The sequence below is a fragment of the Hyla sarda genome, chromosome 11 (assembly GCF_029499605.1).
Source record: "Hyla sarda isolate aHylSar1 chromosome 11, aHylSar1.hap1, whole genome shotgun sequence".
Lineage (NCBI taxonomy): Eukaryota > Metazoa > Chordata > Amphibia > Anura > Hylidae > Hyla > Hyla sarda.
This window is the reverse complement of record NC_079199.1, coordinates 42679833-42702190: the sequence shown is the minus strand read 5'-3', so window position 1 is coordinate 42702190 and position 22358 is coordinate 42679833. Positions and strand designations below refer to the sequence as shown.

The window sequence follows — 22358 nt, the reverse complement described above, 5'->3', positions numbered from 1 at the left end:
CCGAACGATGGGGCAGCGAAGTACTGTGTCTGCACAATCCTGTCTATGAGCTCTACAGGCAGTTCTTTCCCCCTGGCTTGTTTTTCTCTGATATACATAGTCAGCTGTGAGACCTTACAGACAGGGAAGTGTTTTTCCCAATCCTGTCCAATCATATGAATTTACCACTGGTGACTGCAATCAGTAGAAACATCTCAGAGATGATCATGGAAATAGGGAGGCCCCAGAGCTACATTTCTAGTGTCAGCCACAGATTAGCTTGTTATCCCCTATCCTGTGGAAAAGTCATAACATTTGAAAATGGGATCTGCCCTTTAAAGGAGTTATCAAAAATATAAATGTATCCTCATAGGGGATAAGTGTCAGATCACGGCGGATTCAGACTGCTGGGACCCACCATGATCTCCCGCTGGATAAAGTTCTTTGCATGAATAAAGTGCTGTTCACAGCTTTGTGTCGTGGTTTACACACTTCACACTTCAATCTGACAAATATCCCTGGTCCTGCGGATAGGGGATATGTCTTTTTTATACTGGATAACTCCTTTAAGCTAAAATTTATCCAAACTAAAGTACTGTGCATCTATGTAAATGTTCTTTCCAATCCACAGAGCTACAAATAGACTTGCATGGATATTTTTACCTATTTGCTGCATATTTAATCAGTATGTTTAACCCCTGAGCCCTGCAGCATGCACACACAGTCAGCATAAATGGATTTCACGCTGCCTCTCTGCCTAATACTTTCTCCAACGTTACTACCGTAGTGATCCTGCTATTCCCATCCTTAAGTCTGAACACTGTGTACAGAGATGGGACGGCAGGGAACAAACAGTAACCGGCTTCACTCACTGGAAAGCCGCCACCATCTTTATAAGGCAAGCATTTGTGTCGAAGACGTTATGGACCTCAACTCCTGATCTTCAAATGGACAAAGTCATAAAAACAAAACAGATGGCAAAAAGTGCTGTCTACAAACAAAAAAAAATGTGCTGCCTATGGCTGCTGATCCAGCGGAACATGGACACAAATAGATGTAGAGGTTCTGAGCTGCACTAACCTAGAGGGCGAATGCTGAGAACTATTGTATTAACTGCAAAGAATATCTAACATCTAGGGCTGATGAGGACAAGCAATACAAGGATCAGTTCACATTTGGGACACACTATCCAAATACAGACATCCTTATAGAGAAAGGAACCAAAGGCAGGTCTTATCTATCAAATCTTCCTGACCATAAACCTGGCTTTGGTGAGTAGCAATTACTATGTAGACACCAGGAGTAATAATATAAGAGGAGACTTATCAAAAACTGTATAGAGAAAAACTGGTGTAGTCACCTGTAAAACCAATCAGATTGCTTATTTATTTTTTAAATCCTCTGAAAAATGAAAGAAGCAATCTTATTGGTTGCAACTGCACCACTCTCCCTCTACACAGGTTTTGAAATATCTTCTCCATAATACTTTTCTAACAATGATTATCCCTCTATTGTGGAAGGAAACCCCAGAAGACTAAGAGCATTAAACAAGAGAAAAATGTCCCTGGGTCATGGGTGACATCCTGAGGAGTCCAGATCAAACATTAAAAAGCAAAGAAAATTGGGTAGGGGCACTGAGGGACATTTATTAAAACCCATGCAAAGGTTAAATATAAGGTAAAATATAAAGTATAAAGTATAAGCACAAGCACTATAGCATCAGTCGATGAGGCAAAGTCCTGGGGGTGAAAACCCCGCCAATCTTGGGGTGCATGCACACCACGTTTTTCACTCTACGGGGGTCAGATCCAGCTGGGGGAGGGGAAAACCGTGCACTCCCGTACCCCAGCCGGACCAACGCCCTAATCCACTGACTTTAATGAGCCGACCGGAGTCACCGTTTTACTCCGGTCAGCAAATTTTTGACCCGTATACGGTTTTTCTGACCGGACCTCAAACGACAGCTTTGACAGCGGCGATCTAAAGGGTTGATACACGGCTGGGGCATGTTGGCTATTAACGCCTGCCCCCAGCTAGAGGAATCAGATGGGGGCTGGCAGCATCATACCCAGTTAACGGCCATTGGAAGAGTATACACTTCCATGGTGGTTAACAGGTTAAGGGGTTTAAACAAAAAAAAATTATAATTTAAAAAAACACCTTCTATAACCCTTTTAGGGTTAGGGTCACATGTGCCGTATTTCGCATTTTTGCTGCTGCGTATATTCCTACCCATTAAAGTCAAAGGGTAGCAAAATCTGATGCATAATCAGCTGCATAATTTGCTACCCAATGGCTTCAATGTTTGACCCTACCCTTAGGGAGTATTTACTTGTACAGTATCCTGCACACATGTGATGCGCAGGATTTTATGCTGCAGATTACAATGTAAACTAAATGACAGAATACAGCATTAAATCCTGCGCATGACAAATATGCGCCAAATACTGTACGTGAGAAAAAAGGCAACATGACAATTTTTAACAATATTATGAGAAGCTGGATTTTAAGACAGTATTCCCAATCTTAAAGTGGTGTCCTTATTGCGAAGACATAGTATCTTACATACGTAAGTACAATACTCACATTTTTTAAAATATATTTTATTCTATCTTTTTATGGGACAGCACTGAAGAAATAATACTCTCTTCCAATACAAAGTAGTGGGTCTAGTGGCCGTTGTGCCCCGTCAGAAAATGGCCGTCAGGTGATGTATTTTTTTTTTCTCCCGCTAATCTCCTGTGTCCCCGACGGGTGTTGCACTACCGTTTGCAACACCCGTCAGGGAAACAGGGGAGAACATTGGGTAACAAATGTGAAAGATGCCTGACAGTGTTTAATGTTGTGTCCCCTCAAAATAACTCATACAGCCATTATTGTCTAAACCTTGGCAACAAAAGTGAGTACACCCCTAAGTGAAAATTTCCACATTAGCCCAAAAGTGTCAATATTTTGTTTGTCCACCATTATTTTCAAGCACTGCCTGAAAGGGGTACTCCGCCCCTAGACATCTTATCCCCTATCCAAAGGATAGGGGATAAGATGTCATATCGCCGCGGTGCCGCTGCTGGGGATCCCGGCACTGCGCTATCATTACAGCACAGAGGGAGTTCGCTCTGTGCGTAATGATGGGCGATACAGGGGACGGAGCCGCGTGACGTCATGGCTACGCCCCTTGTGACATCACGGCCCGTCCCCTTAATGCAAGTCTATGGCAGGGGGCGTGACGACCGCCGCGTCCCTTCCCATAGACTTGTATTGAAAGGGGCGGGCCGTGACGTCACGAGGGGCGGAGCTGTGACGTAACGATGCTCCGGCCCCTGTATTGCACCTCATTACGTGCTGTAATGATAGCGCAGTGCCGCAGCGGGGATCCCCTGCAGCGGCACCGCGGCGATTTGACATCTTATCCCCTATCCTTTGGTTGTCTAGGGGCGGAGTACCCCTTTAAGCCTCTTTGGCATGGAGTTCACCAGAGCTTCGCAGGTTGCCACTGGAGTCCTCTTCCACTGCTCCATGTTGAAATCACGGAGCTGGTAGATGTTAGAGAGCGTGCACTCCCCCACCTTTAATTTGAGGATGCCTCACAGAAGCTCTATAAGGTTTAGGTCTGGAGACATGCTTGGCTCGTCCATCACCTTTACCCTCAGCTTCTTTAGCAAGGCAGTGGTGGTCATAAAGGTGTATTTGGGGTCATTGTCATGTTGGAATACTGTCCTGCAGTCTAGTCTCCAAAGAAAGGGATCATGCTCTGCTTCGGTATGTGACAGTACATGTTGGCATTCATGGTTCCCTCAAACTGCAGCTCCCCAGTGTCAGTAGCACTTATGCAGGCCCAGACCATGACACTCCCACCACCATGCATATCTGTAGGCAAGACATACTTGTCTATGTATTCCTCACCTGGTTGCCACCACACACACTTGACACCATCTGAACCAAATAAGTTTATCTTGGTCTCATCTGACCACAAAACATGGTTCCAGTAATCCATGTCCTCAGTCTGCTTGCCTTTATGGCAAATCTGTGTTTAATAACCCCTTAAGGACGCAGCCCTTTTTCACCTTAAGGACTGAGCCCTTTTTCGCAATTCTGACCACCGTCGCTTTACGAATTAATAACGCGAAAACGCTTTTACCGAATATTCTGATTCTGAGATTGTTTTTTCGTGACATATTCTACTTTATTTTGGTGGCAAATTTTCGGCATTACTTGCATCCTTTTTTGGTGAAAAATCCCCAAATTTCATGAAAATTTTGCATTTTTCTAACTTTGAAGCTCTCTAGTTGTAAGGAAAATGGATATTCCCAATACATTTTATTTTTCTTCACAAATACAATATGTCCACTTTATGTTGGCATCATAAAATGGACATATTTATGCTTTTTGAAAAAATTAGAGGGCTTCAAAGTAGAGCAGCAATTTTCAAAAATTTCATGAAAATTGCTAAATCTGAAGGGACAGATGTTACAAAACTACAACTCCCAGCATGCTGAGAGTTGTAGTTTGGCAACATCTGGAGGGCTACCGTTTGGGCACCACTATAACAGTGGTCTCCAAACTGTGAACCTCCAGATGTTGCAAAACTACAACTCTCAGCATGCCCAGACAGCCTTTGGCTGTCTGGGCATGCTGGGAGTTGCAGTTTGGCCTTCCTAGTGGTTGCCACAGTAAAGATCACTTTACTTTCACTTTCAATCCCCATCCCCCCGCACCATAGATTCCCTACATGAGCCAGGATCCAGCAGTCTCCAGCGAAGATCGGGGGGTCCCCAGGCATCTTCTTTGCAGGTACCCCGGCCTCCATCTTCTGTCCATGTTCCCCTCGACATCCAGGGGTAAGCAGAATGGGGGATTGCCATGGCAACCCACTGTCCTGCTCTGCCATTGGTCAGAATCAGTTCTGACCAATGGCAGGGGATAGGAGGAGATCGCAGCGCTGCGATCTCCCTCCTAGCCCTCAGGATGATCGGGGCTGTCTCTGACAGCTCCAATCATCCCTATTTTCCGGGTGATCGGGTCACCAGAGACCCGATCAGCCCAGAATAGCAGAAAATCGCATGTCTGAATCGACATGCGATTTTCTGCGATCGCCGACATGAGGGGGTCTCAGGACCCCCCTGGGCGATGTGCCGGGGTGCCTGCTTAATGATTTCAGCAGGCATTCTGGTCCGGTCCCCAACCGGCTAGCGGCGGGGACCCGAATTCCCACGGGCGTATGCATACGCCCCCCGTCCTTAACCCCTTAAGGACGCAGGACGTAAATGTACGTCCTGGTGCGGTGGTACTTAATGCGCGGCTGATCCCGGCTGCTGATCGCAGCCAGGGACCCGCCGGCAATGGCCGACGCCCGCGATCTCGCGGGCGTCCGCCATTAACCCCTCAGGTGCCGGGATCAATACAGATCCCGGCATCTGCGGCAGTGCGAGATTTGAATGAATGATCGGATCGCCCGCAGCGCTGCTGCGGGGATCCGATCATTCAGAACGCCGCACGGAGGTCCCCTCACCTTCCTCCATCCGGCTCCCGGCTTCTCCTGCTCTGGTCTGAGATCGAGCAGACCAGAGCAGAAGATCGCCGATAACACTGATCTGTTCTATGTCCTATCCCCTCCCCCAATAAAAAAAGTAAAACGTCCGTTTTTTCCTATTTTACCCCCAAAAAGCGTAAAAAATAAATTTTATAGACATATTTGGTATCGCCGCATGCGTAAATGTCCGAACTATTAAAATAAAATGTTAATGATCCTGTACGGTGAACGGCGTGAACGGAAAAAAAAGTCCAAAATTGCTACTTTTTTAATACATTTTATTTAGAAAAAATTATAAAAAATGTATTCAAAGTTTTTTATATGCAAATGTGGTATCAAAAAAAAAGTACAGATCATGGCGCAAAAAATGAGCCCCCATACTGCCGCTTATACGGAAAAATAAAAAAGTTAGAGGTCATCAAAATAAAGGGATTATAAACGTACTAATTTGGTTAAAAAGTTTGTGATTTTTTTTAAGCGCAACAATAATAGAAAAGTACGTAATAATGGGTATCATTTTAATTGTATTGACCCTCAGAATAAAGAACACACGTCATTTTTACCATAAATTGTACGGCGTGAAAACGAAACCTTCCAAAATTAGCAAAATTGCGTTTTTCGTTTTAATTTCCCCACAAAAATAGTGTTTTTTGGTTGTGCCATACATTTTATGATTTAATGAGTTATGTCATTACAAAGGACAACTGGTCGCGCAAAAAACAAGCCCTCATACTAGTCTGTGGATGAAAATATAAAAGAGTTATGATTTTTAGAAGACGAGGAGGAAAAAATGAAAACGTAAAAATTAAATTGTCTGAGTCCTTAAGGCCAAAATGGGCTGAGTCCTTAAGGGGTTAAGGACTCGGGATGCAGGGCGTATGCATACGCCCAGCGTCCTGAACAGGTTAAAGCGTATAAGACATGTGTATCAAAACAGTAAGTCTCAAAACAGTGAAGGCCTGTGGGGCCAATGTATCAGCAATACACAACATAGGACACACAGGCAGAGTAAGAAAAATACATTATCATAAACATTGCGAAAAAGCTCTACCGTGTACTCAGAAACAGGTAGGTATTAAACAAAGTCAATCTCAGTCTGCTTGTCTTTAGCAAGCTGTTTGTAGGCTTTCATGTGCTTCATATTTAGAAGAGACTTTCTTCTGAGACAACAGCCATGCAGACCAATTTGCTGCAGTGTGCGGCATATGATTTAAGCACTGGCTGGCTGTCAGCCCCCCCCCCCCCCCCCCCCCCCCCGTACACCAATGCTTGCAGCACTCATGTCTATTTCTCAAAGACAATCTATGGATATAATGCTGAGCATGTGCACTCAACTTCTTTGGTTGACCAGGGTGAGGCCTGTTCTGAGTGGAACCTGTCCTGTGAAATAGATGTATGGTCTTGCCCGCCGTGCTGCAGCTCCGTTTTAGGGTCTTGGCAATCTTCTTATAGCCTAGGTCATCTCTATGTAGAGCAACAATTCTTTTTTAAGATCTTGAAGGAGTTTTGCCATGAGGTGCCATGTTGAACTACCATATATATAATGATAACACCAAATTTAGGACATCTGCTCCCTATTCACACAGCAGGGATAGAAGATGGCTAACTGGGCTCAATTTGGACATTTGGGTGTACTCAATTTTGTTGCCAAGGTTTTGAGATTTTGAGGGAACAAAACATAAAAAATACTGTTAGGCTATGTTTACACGGCTGAATTCCGCAATTCTGCTCCAATTATGTTTTGCAAAGCTCGCAGTAGAATTTTTGCAGAGTTCTAGAATTTCAGTGGAATGTCTGTATACTTAAAAAGAATTCCAATCCCCATTGAGTTCAATGGGATTCTGCCCGTAATTCCACAAAATTTAAAGACAGGTATTTAACAGGTCTGAATGGGACAGCAGAATCCTATTAAATAAAATGTGCTTTGAAGTTTGGCAGAATTCAGCACGAAAACTCTGCCTTGTGAACATAGACTTAAAGGGGTACTCCACCCCTAGCATCTTATCCCCTATCCAAAGGATAGGGGATAAGATGTCAGATCGCGGTGGTGCTGCCGCTGGGGACCCCCAGGATCTTCACTGCAGCACCCCGCTTACATTACTGCACAGAGCAAACCCGCTCTGTGCGTAATGACTGGCGATACAGGGGCCGCCCCCTCGTGACGTCATAGTCCGCCCCCTTAATGCAAATCTATGGGAGGGGGTGTGACGGCTGCCACGCCTCCTCCCATAGATTTGTATTGAGGGGGCGGGCCGTGACGTCACGATGCTCCGGCCCCTGTATCGCCGATCATTACGCACAGAGCAAGTTTGCTCAGAGCAGTAATGACAGCGGGGTGCTGCAGCCGAGATCCCAGGGGTCCCCAGCAGTGGGACCCCCGCGATCTGACATCTTATCCCCTATCCTTTGGATAGGGGATAAGATGCTAGGGGCGGAGTACCCCTTTAAACAGGCTGTGCATTTACTACTCTACAATGTAGCCGATTGTTATTTCTTCAGTGTTGTCACATGAAAACAGAGTAAAATATTTACAAAAATTTGAGGCTTGTACTCACTAATGTGAGATATTGTATATTGCCAAGATAGAAACAGACATGGCCAGAAATCCACAACTTGAACTATGATCTAATCCCTTCTCAGCAGAATTTCAAAAACTAACAGGTTGCGAGTGTACCTTTTGATTAAAACATGCAACCCCACTCATTATATCAAGGCCACCTGATTAAAGTGGGTCCCAGTACTAAAACCGGCATTCCTCTGGCAGGAACCAGTAACACCAATCCCACAGGGGGGAAGTGTGGATGTGCTTCCATGTCTTTTTTCTCTGTCTTTTATATTGCTAAGATATAAAGTAGTTATAAAGTTGATAAGGTTGAAAAAAAAAAAAAAAAAAAAAACACCAAGTTCAACATGTATATCCCTATTTGTGTCCCTACTGTATTGATCCAGAAGAAGGCAAAAAAAAAAAACCTTATGTTAACTGCCCGATACCACGGGGGGAAAAATCCGAATAAATACCTGGATCAACGTTCTGTCCCTACTAGAACTCTAGTATCCATAACTTGTAATGTTATTACTCTCCAGAAATGCATCCAGGCCCCTTTTGATCTCTTTTATTGAGTTCGCCATGACCACCTCTTCTGGCAGAAACTGCTCTTATAGTAAAGAACCTCCATCTGTGCTGGTGTAGAATCTTTCTTTACCCTAGCCGTAGAGGATGCCCCCTTGTTATAGATACAGCCCTGGGTATAAAGAAGTTATGGGAGAGATGTCTGTACTGCCCCCTGAAATACTTCTACATAGTTATTAGATCACTCCTTAGCTGTCTGGGTACTGTAGTCCTCCTACTCCCCTTATTACTCTAGTTGTCCATTTCCAGCTCCACCATATCTTTCTTGTACAACAAGATAGAATTAATAAGGGGAGATGTAAAAAAAAGGTGGTGCAAAGTTTAGCGGAGTAAGTGTCCGTTATAACCAGTCTTCAATGCTTCGTGGCCAAGAACACACATGACGGAAGGTCAAAATCTGAATGTTCAGTGAAACGGAAATAAAAAGCAGATTGTAAAAGAAATTCTTTGTGCTCAACAGAAATAACAAAGTTAATTGAGTAACCCCTTGTGGTGGTCTCACACATTTTCATCCAATGACTTGAGGTTATAAAGCAGCTTTGGCATCTCTCAGCAGCCTAGTGTCTGCTGCTTAAGCCTGTTTCTGTGTCTTTGTAGACTGCTGGTTCAGCTGCTCGGCTTTATAACATCCACTGACTCAAGGGCACAGCAGCTGAATCTGCAAACTGCACAGGAGCTGGAAAGCTCAGAAGATGCGGAGGCTCCTGGTGTGGTTTTCACGAGTGACGCCATTCCTGGCACCAGCCAGAGAGAGAGTGACTTAACCGAGGAGGAATCCACTCTGGATAGGACAGCACAGGTGTCCTAATGAAAGAGACAAGTCAAGGGGCCACAACAAAAAAAGAAGACCACAATAATGGCTTACCAAGATGTCATATGGCTGTATCATGAGGGGAAAAAAAAAGATGATGAACCACCACTGTTCTTTTAGTTAGCACAGGGTCTCAGTGTTCAGACCCCTACCGTACTGTAGATATGGGTGAAATGCATCATTGTTTTTTTTTGGGTGTAAATATAAAAAAAATTGCCCAACACATTTAGACTCATTCAAGAAAACAACCTAAGTGCCATGTGGTATGGTTAGCTTTCTGCAGTCTTTGGTGTTTTACCTATTGAGGGTGCGTTCACACGCTCTTTGTTTTTGCGGGTTTTCCGCAGCGTATTTGAAAGGGGCGGGCTCTTCTCGGCTGTCCATAGCAGATTGTCCGCTGTGAAATTTACACTGTGGAAAATCCGCCGCGGACAATCTGCTATGGACAGCCGAGAAGAGCCCACCCCTTACGCTGCGGAAAACCCGCAAAAACAAAGAGCGTGTGAATGCACCCTAAGAATGTTTTAAATTGATACAAATTTTTTGTGTAGACACAAATCTTTGCACAATCCAACGCCAGCCCGCTCCACACACAGAAACTTGTCTACATCTAAGTTACCTTAGTCTTTTATGAAGAATGTGTTCCTCTTTGATAAATGTGGTGGGTGTACTTATGATTTACACCACCAGGAAAACAGATAAACTTGATTTATACACAGTGATAAATTAACGGAAACATGCTTCAATCCCAGCTGGCCACAATCTCTATCCAGGTGCCGGAGACAGCTTTATTATAAGTCTATGGGGCATCTCATGCAACTGGATGGAGATTGCAGCCATCCCATGGCACACATGCACAGAACTTCATGCGCTGCGAGACATACATCGGCCTATCCCTCTTAAACATTGGCTCTGGTTACAGTCTTGTGCCGACATGCTGATACAGCCAACTTCTTTATTTTAATATTAAGTAGGGGTGTAATCCATGAACTTTTCTTGCCAGTTTTAAATAGTGCTCCCTAAAGTAGTTAATAGTACACTGCTGAAAAACTTAAAGGGAACACTTAAACAATACAATGTACCTCCAAGTCAATCACACTTCTGTGAAATCACACTGTCCACTCAGGAAGCAACACTGACTGACAATCAATTTCACATGCTGTTGTGCAATTGGAACAGACAACAGGTGGAAATTATAGGCAATTAGCAGGACACCCCCAATACAGGAGTGTTTCTGTAGGTGGTGACCACAGACCACTTCTCAGTTTCTATACTTCCTGGCTGATGTTTTGCCACTTTTGAATGCTGGCGGTGCTTTCACTCTAGTGGTAGCATGAGACGGAGTCTACTACCCACAAAAGTGGCTCAGGTAGTGCAGCTCATCCAGAATAGCACATCAATGCGAGCTGTGGCAAGAAGGTTTGCTGTGTCTGTCAGCGTAGTGTCAAGAGCATGGAGGCGCTACCAGGAGACAGGCCAGTACATCAGGAGATGTGGAGGAGGCCGTAGGAGGGCAACAATCCAGCAGCAGGACTGCTACCTCCTCCTTTGTGCAAGGAGGAACACTGCCAGAGCCCTGCAAAATGACCTCCAGCAGGCCACAAAATTTGTATGTGTCCACTCAAACGGTCAGAAACAGACTCCATGAGGGTGGTATGAGGGCCCGACACCCACAGGTGGGAGTTGTGCTTACAGCCCAACACTGTGCAGGACGTTTGGCAGAGAACACCATGATTGGCAAATTCGCCACTGGTGCCCTGTGCTCTTCACAGATGAAAGCAGGTTCGCACTTAGCACATGTGCCAGACGTGACAGAGTCTGGAGACGCCGTGGAGAATGTTCTGCTGCCTGCAACATCCTCCAGCATGACCGGTTTGGTGGTGGATCAGTAATGGTGTGGGTGGCATTTCTTTGGGGGCCACACAGCCCTCCATCTGCTTGCCAGAGGTAGCCTGACTGCCATTAGGTACCGAGATGAGACCCTTTGAGAGACCATATGCTGGTGTGGTTGGCCATGGGTTCCTCCCAATGCAAGGCAATGCTAGATCTCATGTGGCTGAAGTGTGTCAGCAGTTCCTGCAAGAGGAAGGCATTGATGCTATGGACTGGCCCGCCCGTTCCCCAGACCTGAATCCGATTGAGCACACCTGGGACATCATGTCTCGCTCCATCCACCAACGCCATGTTGCACCACAGACTGTCCAGGAGTTGGCGGATGCTTTAGTCCAGGTCTGGAAGGACATCCTTCAGGAGACCATCTGCCACCTTATCAGGAGCATGCACAGGCGTTGTAGCCTGGGTCATATGGGCACGTGGAGGCCACGCACACAACTGAGCCTCATTTTGACTTGTTTTACGGACATTACATCAAAGTTGGATCAGCCTGTAGTTTGGTTTTTCATTTTGATTTTGAGTGTGACTCCATATCCAGACCTCCATGGGTTGATAAATTTGATTTCCATTGATCATTTTTGTGTGATTTTGTTGTCAGCACATTCAATTATGTAAAGACAAAAGAATTTCATATGATTAGTTCATTCATTCAGATCTAGGATGTGTTATGTTAGTGTTCCCTTAAATTTTTTTGAGCAGTGTATGTGGTAAGTTACTGTGGAGCATGTATACTATTTCTACTGACACATATGCATAGTTTTAATTTTTATTACATGTTAAATTTGAGTTGTGATTGATTGCTAAAGAAAAAAAACAGACAGTGTTTGTTCTCAAACAGATTGGCCCAAATTTATCAATGTCTTTCAACCACTTGACAACTGCTCTCTGCGGGTGTGTCTATATATATATATATTTATATTCACACACATGCACACATATACATACTGTGTATACAGTGAGGATCCAAGTTTTGGGCACCCCAGGTAAAATTTCCATCATTTACACTTTCAAAAAAATGGCGTCTGCAATAGTTTGGGCACCCTGCAGAATTTATAGCATGCACTGCCCCCTTTGCAAAGCTGAGACCTGCCAGTGTCATGGATTGTTCTCAATCATCATCTGGGAAGACCAGGTCAATCTGAAAGGTTTTAAATGCCCAGACCCATCTGGCCTTGCCCCAACAATCAGCACCATGGGTTCTTCTAAACAGTTGTCTAAAAATACGAAACTGAAAATAGTTGACGCTCACAAAGCTGGAGAAGGCTATAAAAAGATAGCAAAACGTTTTCAGATGTCAATAGCCTCTGTTCGGAATGTAATTAAGAAACAGAAGTCATCAGGAACAGTGGAAGTTAAAGCTTGCGGAATTCCGCAATGTGAACATACCCTTAGACACCCCAATCAAAGATGATTGTGGTGTCTAAAATGCCAAAGATCAGTGGAACTGATAGAGACATCCGTAACAAAATCAAGGGGTCCCGATCAGCTGAGAGGACAGCAGACCTGCCCCCTTGCTGTCTATTCTGCACTCCAATAAGCCATGGCAGCGTAGAGCAATGGAGCTTCGAAAACAGTGGAACAGAGTTGTTCAGTGTTTGCAATCTAAAGATTGAATAGAATAGTCCCCTACGGGGACTAACAAAAAAGTGAATAAAAAGGTTTAAAAAATGTTTTAAAAAAGTTTGAATTACCCCACGTTCCCCATTTTGTAAATAAAATCATGTAAAGAAAAATAAACATACACATGTGGTATCGATGGGTGAGTAAATGTCCAAGCTATTGAAATATGTTAATTAAACTGTATGATCAATGGCGTACACATAAAATACTTAAGTCCAGAATTTTATATTTTTGGTCACTTCGTATACCATAAAAAAAAATTAATAAAAAGGCCCATCAAAACAAAAATGGTACAGATAAAAAAAAATACAGATCATGGCAAAAAAAAAAAACATACATTTCTGTATGTGAAAAAATAAAAAAGTTACAGGGGACAGAAGGACAATTTTGTACAAAACATTTTGATTTTAAAAGTAGTAAAATAAAACAACCAATATAAATTGGGTATCATTGTAATTGTATGGACTTACAGAATAAATATAACATGTCATGTTTACCGAAAAGTGCCCTGCATAGGAACGGAAGCCCCCAAAAGTCGCTTTCCCCCCGCCCCCCCCACAAAATATTTTATTTTTCGTTTATAGATCCATACATAGATGTCATTACAAAGTACAATTGGTGGTGCACAAAACAAGCCCTCATATGGGTCTATAAGTGGAAAGGGTTATGGCTATTAGAAGACAAGAATGAAAAAACTAACTGCAGTTTTGTCCAATTCAAGCAAATGAGACAGCGTTGCAGTACCTTCCACCATCAATACAACAATGCAAGGATGTGCAATGGCAAACATTTTAGATGATGCAGCGTTCACAAAAATGTCGCAGCCCCTTTAAACAGCTTATTGTCTGGGGTGCCAGGAATTGGGCCCTGGCTGATCTGATATTGATGGTTTGAGTATAGGTTATCAATTTTATAAGGCTGGATAACTCCTCTAGATGTTAACTGATCACAGCATCTGATAAGTAACAGTTAATACCAGCTGCTGATCACACAGGCACATTCAAGTGCAGGAAAGGGTTAAAGCCCTGATCTGTATCTGAGGTTCCATTAGGAGCCTCCAACACGGACTCCAGCATAAATCCATGCCTGAAGCCCATTATGGTCAGTAGGGTCCTTTGGGCGCGGTCTGTGTCTGGCATATAGCAAATTACACTTTGACGAGGGTCTGAATGCATATAATGTATACATCTGCACAACAGAAGGTTATAGACAAGTGTATGGCCTAAGATAAACTCGGATGTAGATAAAAAATGTGGCGTACACAGAAGGAGTCGGACACTTTCATCTTGTGGTGGTTAACAAACATGTAGCTGTAAAGGTTTTTTTTTCACAGTAGGCAATGACTTAAGGCTCGACATTTATGTGCCTGTAAACTACCATTATTCATACTAGGGCTGGGCGGTATACCGGTTCATACCGAATACCGAAATTTTTGGGTGCACGATATGAATTTTTCCCCAAACCGCAATATCGGTTTGGCCCCTCCCCCTCGGGAATGAATTATCAGCGCAGCGTTGTCCCCACTTCGGGAAACTAATCATATGTGACCCGCCAGCGCTGTTCTGCTCCCCCCCAATTAATTATCAGCCCAGTGGGGTACTACTCACATGTCACCCGCAAGCACTGCCCTCCTCCTCTTAGGGGGCCGCCGGCGCTGGAATTCTATACTGTACGCCAGTGGTTTCCAACCTGCGGACCTCCAGATGTTGCAAAACTACAACTCCCAGCATGCTTGGACAGCCAACGGCTGTCTGGGCATGCAGGGAGTTGTAGTTTTGCAACAGCTGGAGGTCCGCAGGTTTGAGACCACTGCTGTATGCCTATGCCCGGGCTGCAAAAGATAAAGAAAATAAACTTTAACTTACCTACATCGGCCACACGCTGGGGACGGGAACGTAGGACAGCCGTCAGCCTATCACCGGCCGGAGCGATGTCCCACCCCCGTCAGTGATAGGCTGAGCCCACTGTCATGTAAGGAGCTCTGGCTGACTTCTTACATGACAGCGCGTTAAACCTATCACTGGCCGGGGCGGGGCATCGTCCGATGTTCCCGTCCCGAGTGTGTGGCCGTCGTAGGTAAGTTAAAGTTTATTTTCTTTATCTTTTGCAGCCCGAGCATAGGAATACAGTGTACAGCAGTGGTCTCAAACCTGCGGACCTCCAGCTGTTGCAAAACTACAACTCCCAGCATGCCCGGACAGCAGGTTGGAAACTACTGGCGTACAGTATAGAGTTCCATCGCCGGAGGCCCCCAACAAAGAGGAGGAGGGCAGTGCTTGCAGGTGACACATGTGAATAGTACCCCGCTGGGCTGATAATTAATTGGGGGGGGAGCAGAACCGCGCTGACGGATAACATGATTTGGTGGGGGGGAGCAGAACAGCGCTCGTGGGTCACATGATTTGGGGGGAGGGTGGTTGGGATCGAAAGAAATACAGCTATATACTGTGGAACCGCCATAAGTTACAAAAATAACGTATTACACATCTTTGGTCATACCGCCCAGCTCTAATTCATACATATGCTTCAAGTGCCTTTTTGGTATAAATCTATCTTGTTTGTATTGAAAAGTTAGGCCAACAGCATTTTTGTTACCTGTGGATTCTGCACAATGACTTTTGTTGATTTTTGGTGAATCCTATGCAAATGTGAACTAATCTGAATCTATATCATGATGTGAATACAGCTTGACAGCAACATAATGTTCGTTCTAGCGAGTGTACAGAACATACCCTGACTTTTTGTCTATATGCATGCAGTTTTACAACAGATGTTCACAGGGTGGTCCTACCATTGATTGCGCTTTATTGCAGAATGCAAAGATGGACACTGTCGGGGGATGAGCTGGGGTTTCCACCAGCAGAATTTATTCCATCTTCCATCTATACAGAACTGATGCACAACAAATTTGTTGCCAGATGATCACAATCCAAGTCCTTATGGCAAATCAGGAATATGCCTAAAAACACAAGAGAGGGGTGCTCCCCTAGTGCAACACTGGGGGAAACCTCTAAATGGTTAGCAGTAGTACTGTTGTATGAATTTTAACAATAAACTGTCTCAACTTGTTGCCTACGTCTAAGAAATATACCTTCAATGGGCCGAGGAGGAGACCTTCAGTGCTATATTGAGAGCTGCTGCTAGAAAGCCAATGGTATTCATGGTATAAATCCCTATATGTACAAGTGACTTCTGGTAATCTTGACAACGTGTTACATAGACAGCCATCTATCATGCAATGCTGCATTTTTCCGGCAGCCTGGTTGGCCACATCTGTTTCTGTCAGCGGGAGGTTCTGGCTGACGCATTTTTGCATCTGTTATATTGGGTTCACATATGTCCGGCTCAGTGAACCCAGCCTAAAAACTCGCCACAACTGATGACAATAGTGAACCAGTGGTTTAGGATCTGGCATGCCAAACAGGGGAATACAGGAAGATGCACTCCCCTGTCCGGCACCCATGCAGCTTGTTCCACCATGCTACGGAAATGTGAAATGTCCTACTGTTGAGCTGTCATACTTGTTAGCTGTCTGTGTGCCACCTTGTGTCATTTTACCCTTCCACGTGTTTTCAATTATCTTGCATGATTCCATTACCTTGCATGTGTTTGTTATATAAAATGTTAAAAATTTAATAACAATTAGATTCGGAATTTTTTTTTTTTGCCGGGCATCGCACATGTGAAGGGGGTCTAATACAGCTTCCAGCTCTAGTCTGACTGCAGCTTTAGCCTCATTTAATGACTCAAACAGAAAGCCCTCAGTTCCGCCATAAGACCCATGTACGTGTTGGGACTTGCATCCGTATTATGCTGATGTGATGCCGCCCAAAATATCATCAGAACTAAAGCAGCAGCTGAAAATTGGCCATCAATTGTGTAAGGCTGAATAACCCCTTTAAATATGCTCCGTCAAAATCAAAAACTTTTTATATGTTTTTCATCTTGGCAAAATATCTTTCTAATCTACTTCATAAAAAAGTTCACTCCTTTTTATAGAAGTAATGGCTTATAAAATACCATCTAAAACATAATCCTGTTCCGCTGCAGCCCCATTTTTGTCCAAGCTGAAGTCCAGGAAGTGAGGGCGGGACTAGTACTCCTCTGTGCTCACTCCTGTCCTATCAGACTAGTGTCTGAAAAACAGAGAGGAGGGGGTTACAGGGCAGCCTGCAGTGATTGGATGAAAAGACCCAGCACAGCAGACTCAGAAAGGAAGTGAATGCATGGTGAGTAAGGGCGGGCTTAGTGGCAGATGCGGACACGCACCTTCCTGAGCAGTGGATGTCAGAATAAGTGTGCAGCATGAATCAGGGATTTGTGACCCAAATACAGAAGCTGAAGACATAAAAAAAAATATAAAAAAAAAAGACAAGTAAAGAATATGCATAGTGACTACCTAGGGAGGTTTAAAGTGACCACCTATCCACTGCAAAATATATAAACTATGGATCTAGGCTGTTAATCCATAATAAAATATGTTACATGTGAATTTTAATGAAGATTTGGCTACAGGTGTCACCCACTGAATTTGACTGGGTGGAATCTGAGGGAAAACATCCCAACCTGTGCAGAGGAAAAGTTAGGCAGTTAGTCAGGGCTGTGGAAATAAAATAATAAAAATACTTGTCCAGAAAAAATGAACCTGTCTATTCTTTCTACAGACGCCACACGAAATGCATAACCATCTATCAGACGGCACAATCCCATGCAGTCCTGCCTCCCAGTCTGCGGAGAGATTTTCCATGCCGACATTCCAAAGTGTGAACATAGCCTTACCCAGATTGCTTTCTTTTTTATTTTTAAAAAGGAGAAATCTGGTTGGTTGCTATAGGCAACGGGTCAACTTTTACTTTGCACAGGTTTTGATAAATCCTTCACATTGTGAATATGACAGAACGTGGCACTATATTTTTCCAGACAAAATCAATCGACTGCTGCTCAGTAAAGTTTGGACAAAACCAAACTTTCTGTAAATGTGTTCATCTGTACTGCAAGAATGGAGTTAGTCAACATGTACCTGTCACTTTAAAAAATAACATAGCAATACCTGTGCTGAGGAAACGTTGCCCATGGCAACCAATCAGATTGCTTCTTCCATTTAAAAAAAAAGCCTCTGAAAAATAAAATAAGCAATCTGATTGGTTGCTATGGGCAACTGGTCATCGCTTCCTCAGCACAGGTATTGCTATATCTCCTTGTCGAACTCCAGTGAATTATAATGGGTGTGAACACAGCCTTGAATTGAACTACGTTGCAAAACTTTTGTGTCGTTCTACACCTGAAATTCCACAATGTGTGAACCCAGCGTGACTCTTCACAGCTTGGAGAAAGTAGTGTATTTATATATGCGTAAAAAAAAAGTCAAAGTTCACTATACGGTGCCCTTAGAGATGAGCGAACTTACAGTAAATTCGATTAGTCGCAAACTTCTCAGCTCAGCAGTTGATGACTTTTCCTGCATAAATTAGTTCAGCTTTCCGGTGCTCCGATGGGCTGGAAAAGGTGGATACAGTCCTAGGAGACTCTTTCCTAGGACTGTATCCACCTTTTCCAGCCCACCAGAGCACCTGAAGGCTGAACTCATTTATGCAGGATAAGTCATCAACTGCCGAGCCGAGAAGTTCGTGACAAATCAAATTTACTGCAAGTTCGCTCATCTCTAGGAGCCCTATAAAAAAGGGTATACGTTTTTATAGGTAACAGCAAAAACCAAAACAAGGTATTCAAAGATGACAAGATATTTTGCAATTAGCCAGAGCACACTGGGAGTCGTAGTTTGGCAAATAGCCAAAGCAGGCTGGGAGTTGTAGTTTTGCAACTAGCTAGAGCAGTGTGCCCTGGTCAGCTTGCCTCCAGCTGTTACAAAACTACAACTCCCAGCATAACCCAGACTGCCTTGGCTTTCCGGGCATGCTGGAAATTGTAGTTTTGCAACAACTGGAGGCACCCTGGGAAACACTGATCTAAAGTATACGGAGAGTTGTCATTTTAAAACCAGTCAAGGCATGCTAAGAGTTGTAGTTTTGCAATTAGTCAGAGCATGCTGGGAGTTGTAGTTCTGCAACAGCTGTAGAGCCTCGGTTTTGGGGCAGACACTATATACCAGTGGTCTTCAACCTGCGGACCACCAGATGTTGCAAAAACTACAACTCCCAGCATGCCCGGACAGCCGTCGGCTGTCCGGGCATGCTGGGAATTGTAGTTTTGCAACATCTGGAGGTCTGCAGGTTGAAGACCACTGCTCTATACAGACACTATAACAATAATAACATGGCGGCGGGGCACTCACAGTGTATGGCCGCACACATTCACCATCAGCTTCAGGGAAGGGTTGCGGTATTTCGTGGTCTTGCATCTCGGGCAGCCCTGGTCATCCATCTCTTCTCATCACACTGCAGTTTCCTTCATGCGGTGCGCTGAGAACTGCTTCCCCCTTCAGAGACGGTACCCGGCAGATTGGTTCCGCCTGTCAGCTGACCTCCAGTGTGCGGGGCAGATCTATGTCCGGGTGCTGAGCACAGAACACTTCTCTTCTACATATAATACACGTGAGACACTGCAGATTATGTAGTTATGATAAGAGACATAAAGCACTTTTTAACCCCTTAGCACCCAATGAATTTGTTGTCAGCTTCTTTTCAATGGATCTGCCTGACTGTAAATTCTTAGTTTTTTTCACCTTCAACTTCCAGGAGTCAAAACCTTTTATTTTAGTTTAACTTCGTCAAGTTGTTTTAATATTAACGACATTTATTTTACTGTATAAAGTATTAAGAAAAAAATTTCAGCATTCACCGTGTGGTATAAGTGAGGTGTTAAAGGGGTTATCCAGGAAAAAACTTATATATATATATATATATATCAACTGGCTCCAGAAAGTTAAACAGATTTGTAAATTACTTCTATTAAAAAAATCTTAATCCTTTCAGTACTTATGAGCTTCTGAAGTTAAGGTTGTTCTTTTCTGTCTAAGTGCTCTCTGATGACACGTGTCTCGGGAACCGCCCAGTTTGGAAGCAAATCCCCATAGCAAACCTCTTCTAAACTGGGCGTTTCCCAAGACACGTGTCATCAGAGAGCACTTGAAAAAAACAACCTTAACTTCAGAAGCTCATAAGTACTGAAAGGATTAAGATTTTTTAATAGAAGTAATTAACAAATCTGTTTAACTTTCTGGAGCCAATTGATATATAAAAAAAAGTTTTTTCCTGGATAACCCCTTTAAGTTATCCTGTCGGTCAGTACGATTAAATTGATACCAACTTAGGCTGGGTCCACACTACGTTTTGTCCCATACGGGAGCGCATACGGCAGGGGGGAGCTAAAAGCTCGCGCTCCCGTATGTTACCGTATGCGCTCCCGTATGTCATTCATTTCAATGAGCCGACCGGAGTGAAACGTTCGGTCCGTTCGGCTCATTTTTGCGCCGTATGCGCTTTTACAACCGGACCTAAAACCGTCGGCGCAAAAATGAGCCGACCGGACCGAACGTTTCACTCCGGTCGGCTCATTGAAATGAATGACATACGGGAGCGCATACGGTAACATACGGGAGCGCGAGCTTTTAGCTCCCCCCTGCCGTATGCGCTCCCGTATGGGACAAAACGTAGTGTGGACCCAGCCTTAAATCATTTTTGTTATGTTTTGCTACTTTTAACAAATAAAAATAATAATCGTCCTTTTATCACCTTTTTAAGGATTTTTTTGCAGGCTTTATTGTAGTGTTTTTTTGTGGCCCTGCATTGGCGATCACGTGGCCCTGGAGGCAGTTGCGCTACCTGCAATCATGTGATCTGTGGGTGACTGGTCACATGACCATACTGATGGGTCTAATTATACCCAGCACAGCTGTCAGAGCCTGTCCATGCTATGGACATTCCGCTCTGTTGGGGATTTATCAAAACTTGTGCAGATTAAAAAACTTACCACTTACCAATAACAACCAATCAAATTGCTTCTTTAACCCCTTAAGGACTCAGCCCATTTTGGCCTTAAGGACTCAGACAATTAAATTTTTACGTTTTCATTTTTTCCTCCTCGCCTTCTAAAAATCATAACTCTTTTATATTTTCATCCACAGACTAGTATGAGGACTTGTTTTTTGCGCGACCAGTTGTCCTTTGTAATGACATAACTCATTATATCATAAAATGTATGGTGCAACCAAAAAACACTATTTTTGTGGGGAAATTAAAACGAAAAACGCAATTTTGCTAATTTTGGAAGGTTTCGTTTTCACGCCGTACAATTTATGGTAAAAATGACATGTGTTCTTTATTCTGAGTGTCAATACGATTAAAATGATACCCATTATTATATACTTTTATATTATTGTTGCGCTTAAAAAAAATCACAAACTTTTTAACCAAATTAGTACGTTTATAATCCCTTTATTTTGATGACCTATAACTTTTTTATTTTTCCGTATAAGCGGCGGTATGGGGGCTAATTTTTTGCGCCATGATCTGTACTTTTTTTTTATACCACATTTGCATATAAAAAACTTTTAATACATTTTTTATAATTTTTTTTAAATAAAATGTATTAAAAAAGTAGGAATTTTGGACTTTTTTATTTTTTTTCGTTCACGCCGTTAACCGTACGGGATCATTAACATTTTATTTTAATAGTTCGGAACTTTACGCATGCGGCGATACCAAATATGTCTATAAAAAAAAAATTTACGCTTTTTGGGGGTAAAATAGGAAAAAACGGACGTTTTACTTTTTTATTGGGGGAGGGGATTTTTCACTTTTTTTTTACTTTTACATTTTTTTACATTTTTTTTTACACTTGAATAGTCCCCATAGGGGACTATTCATAGCAATACCATGATTGCTAATACTGATCTGTTCTATGTATAGGACATAGAACAGATCAGTATTATCGGTCATCTCCTGCTCTGGTCTGCTCGATCACAGACCAGAGCAGGAGACGCCGGGAGCCGCACGGAGGAAGGAGAGGGGACCTCCGTGCGGCGTTATGAATGATCGGATCCCCGCAGCAGCGCTGCGGGCAATCCGATCGTTCATTTAAATCGCGAACTGCCGCAGATGCCGGGATCTGTATTGATCCCGGCACCTGAGGGGTTAATGGCGGACGCCCGCGAGATCGCGGGCGTCGGCCATTGCCGGCGGGTCCCTGGCTGCGATCAGCAGCCGGGATCAGCCGCGCATGACACGGGCATCGCTACGATGCCTGCGGTTATGCTTAGGATGTAAATGTACGTCCTGGTGCGTTAAGTACCACCGCACCAGGACGTACATTTACGTCCTGCGTCCTTTAGGGGTTAAAGGGTACTCTATTGATCAACCTTTTTTTTTTTTTTTTTTTTTTTTTTTTTTTTTAAATCAACAGGCTCCAGAAAGTTTAACAGATTAGTAAATAATTAC

At 43.6% G+C, this 22358-nt stretch overlaps 1 protein-coding gene across 1 annotated transcript in view; it reads right to left on the bottom strand.

Moving 5' to 3' along the window:
* MNAT1 (MNAT1 component of CDK activating kinase) overlaps nt 1-19413 on the bottom strand; it is a 163574-nt gene extending 144161 nt beyond the window's left edge. The window contains exon 1 of the mRNA XM_056545189.1: nt 19256-19413. Coding sequence (XP_056401164.1) covers nt 19256-19344 — 89 coding nt within the window. The 5' untranslated portion in view covers nt 19345-19413. The remainder of the gene's footprint in view (nt 1-19255) is intronic.
* Nucleotides 19414-22358: the final 2945 nt, after the last annotated feature.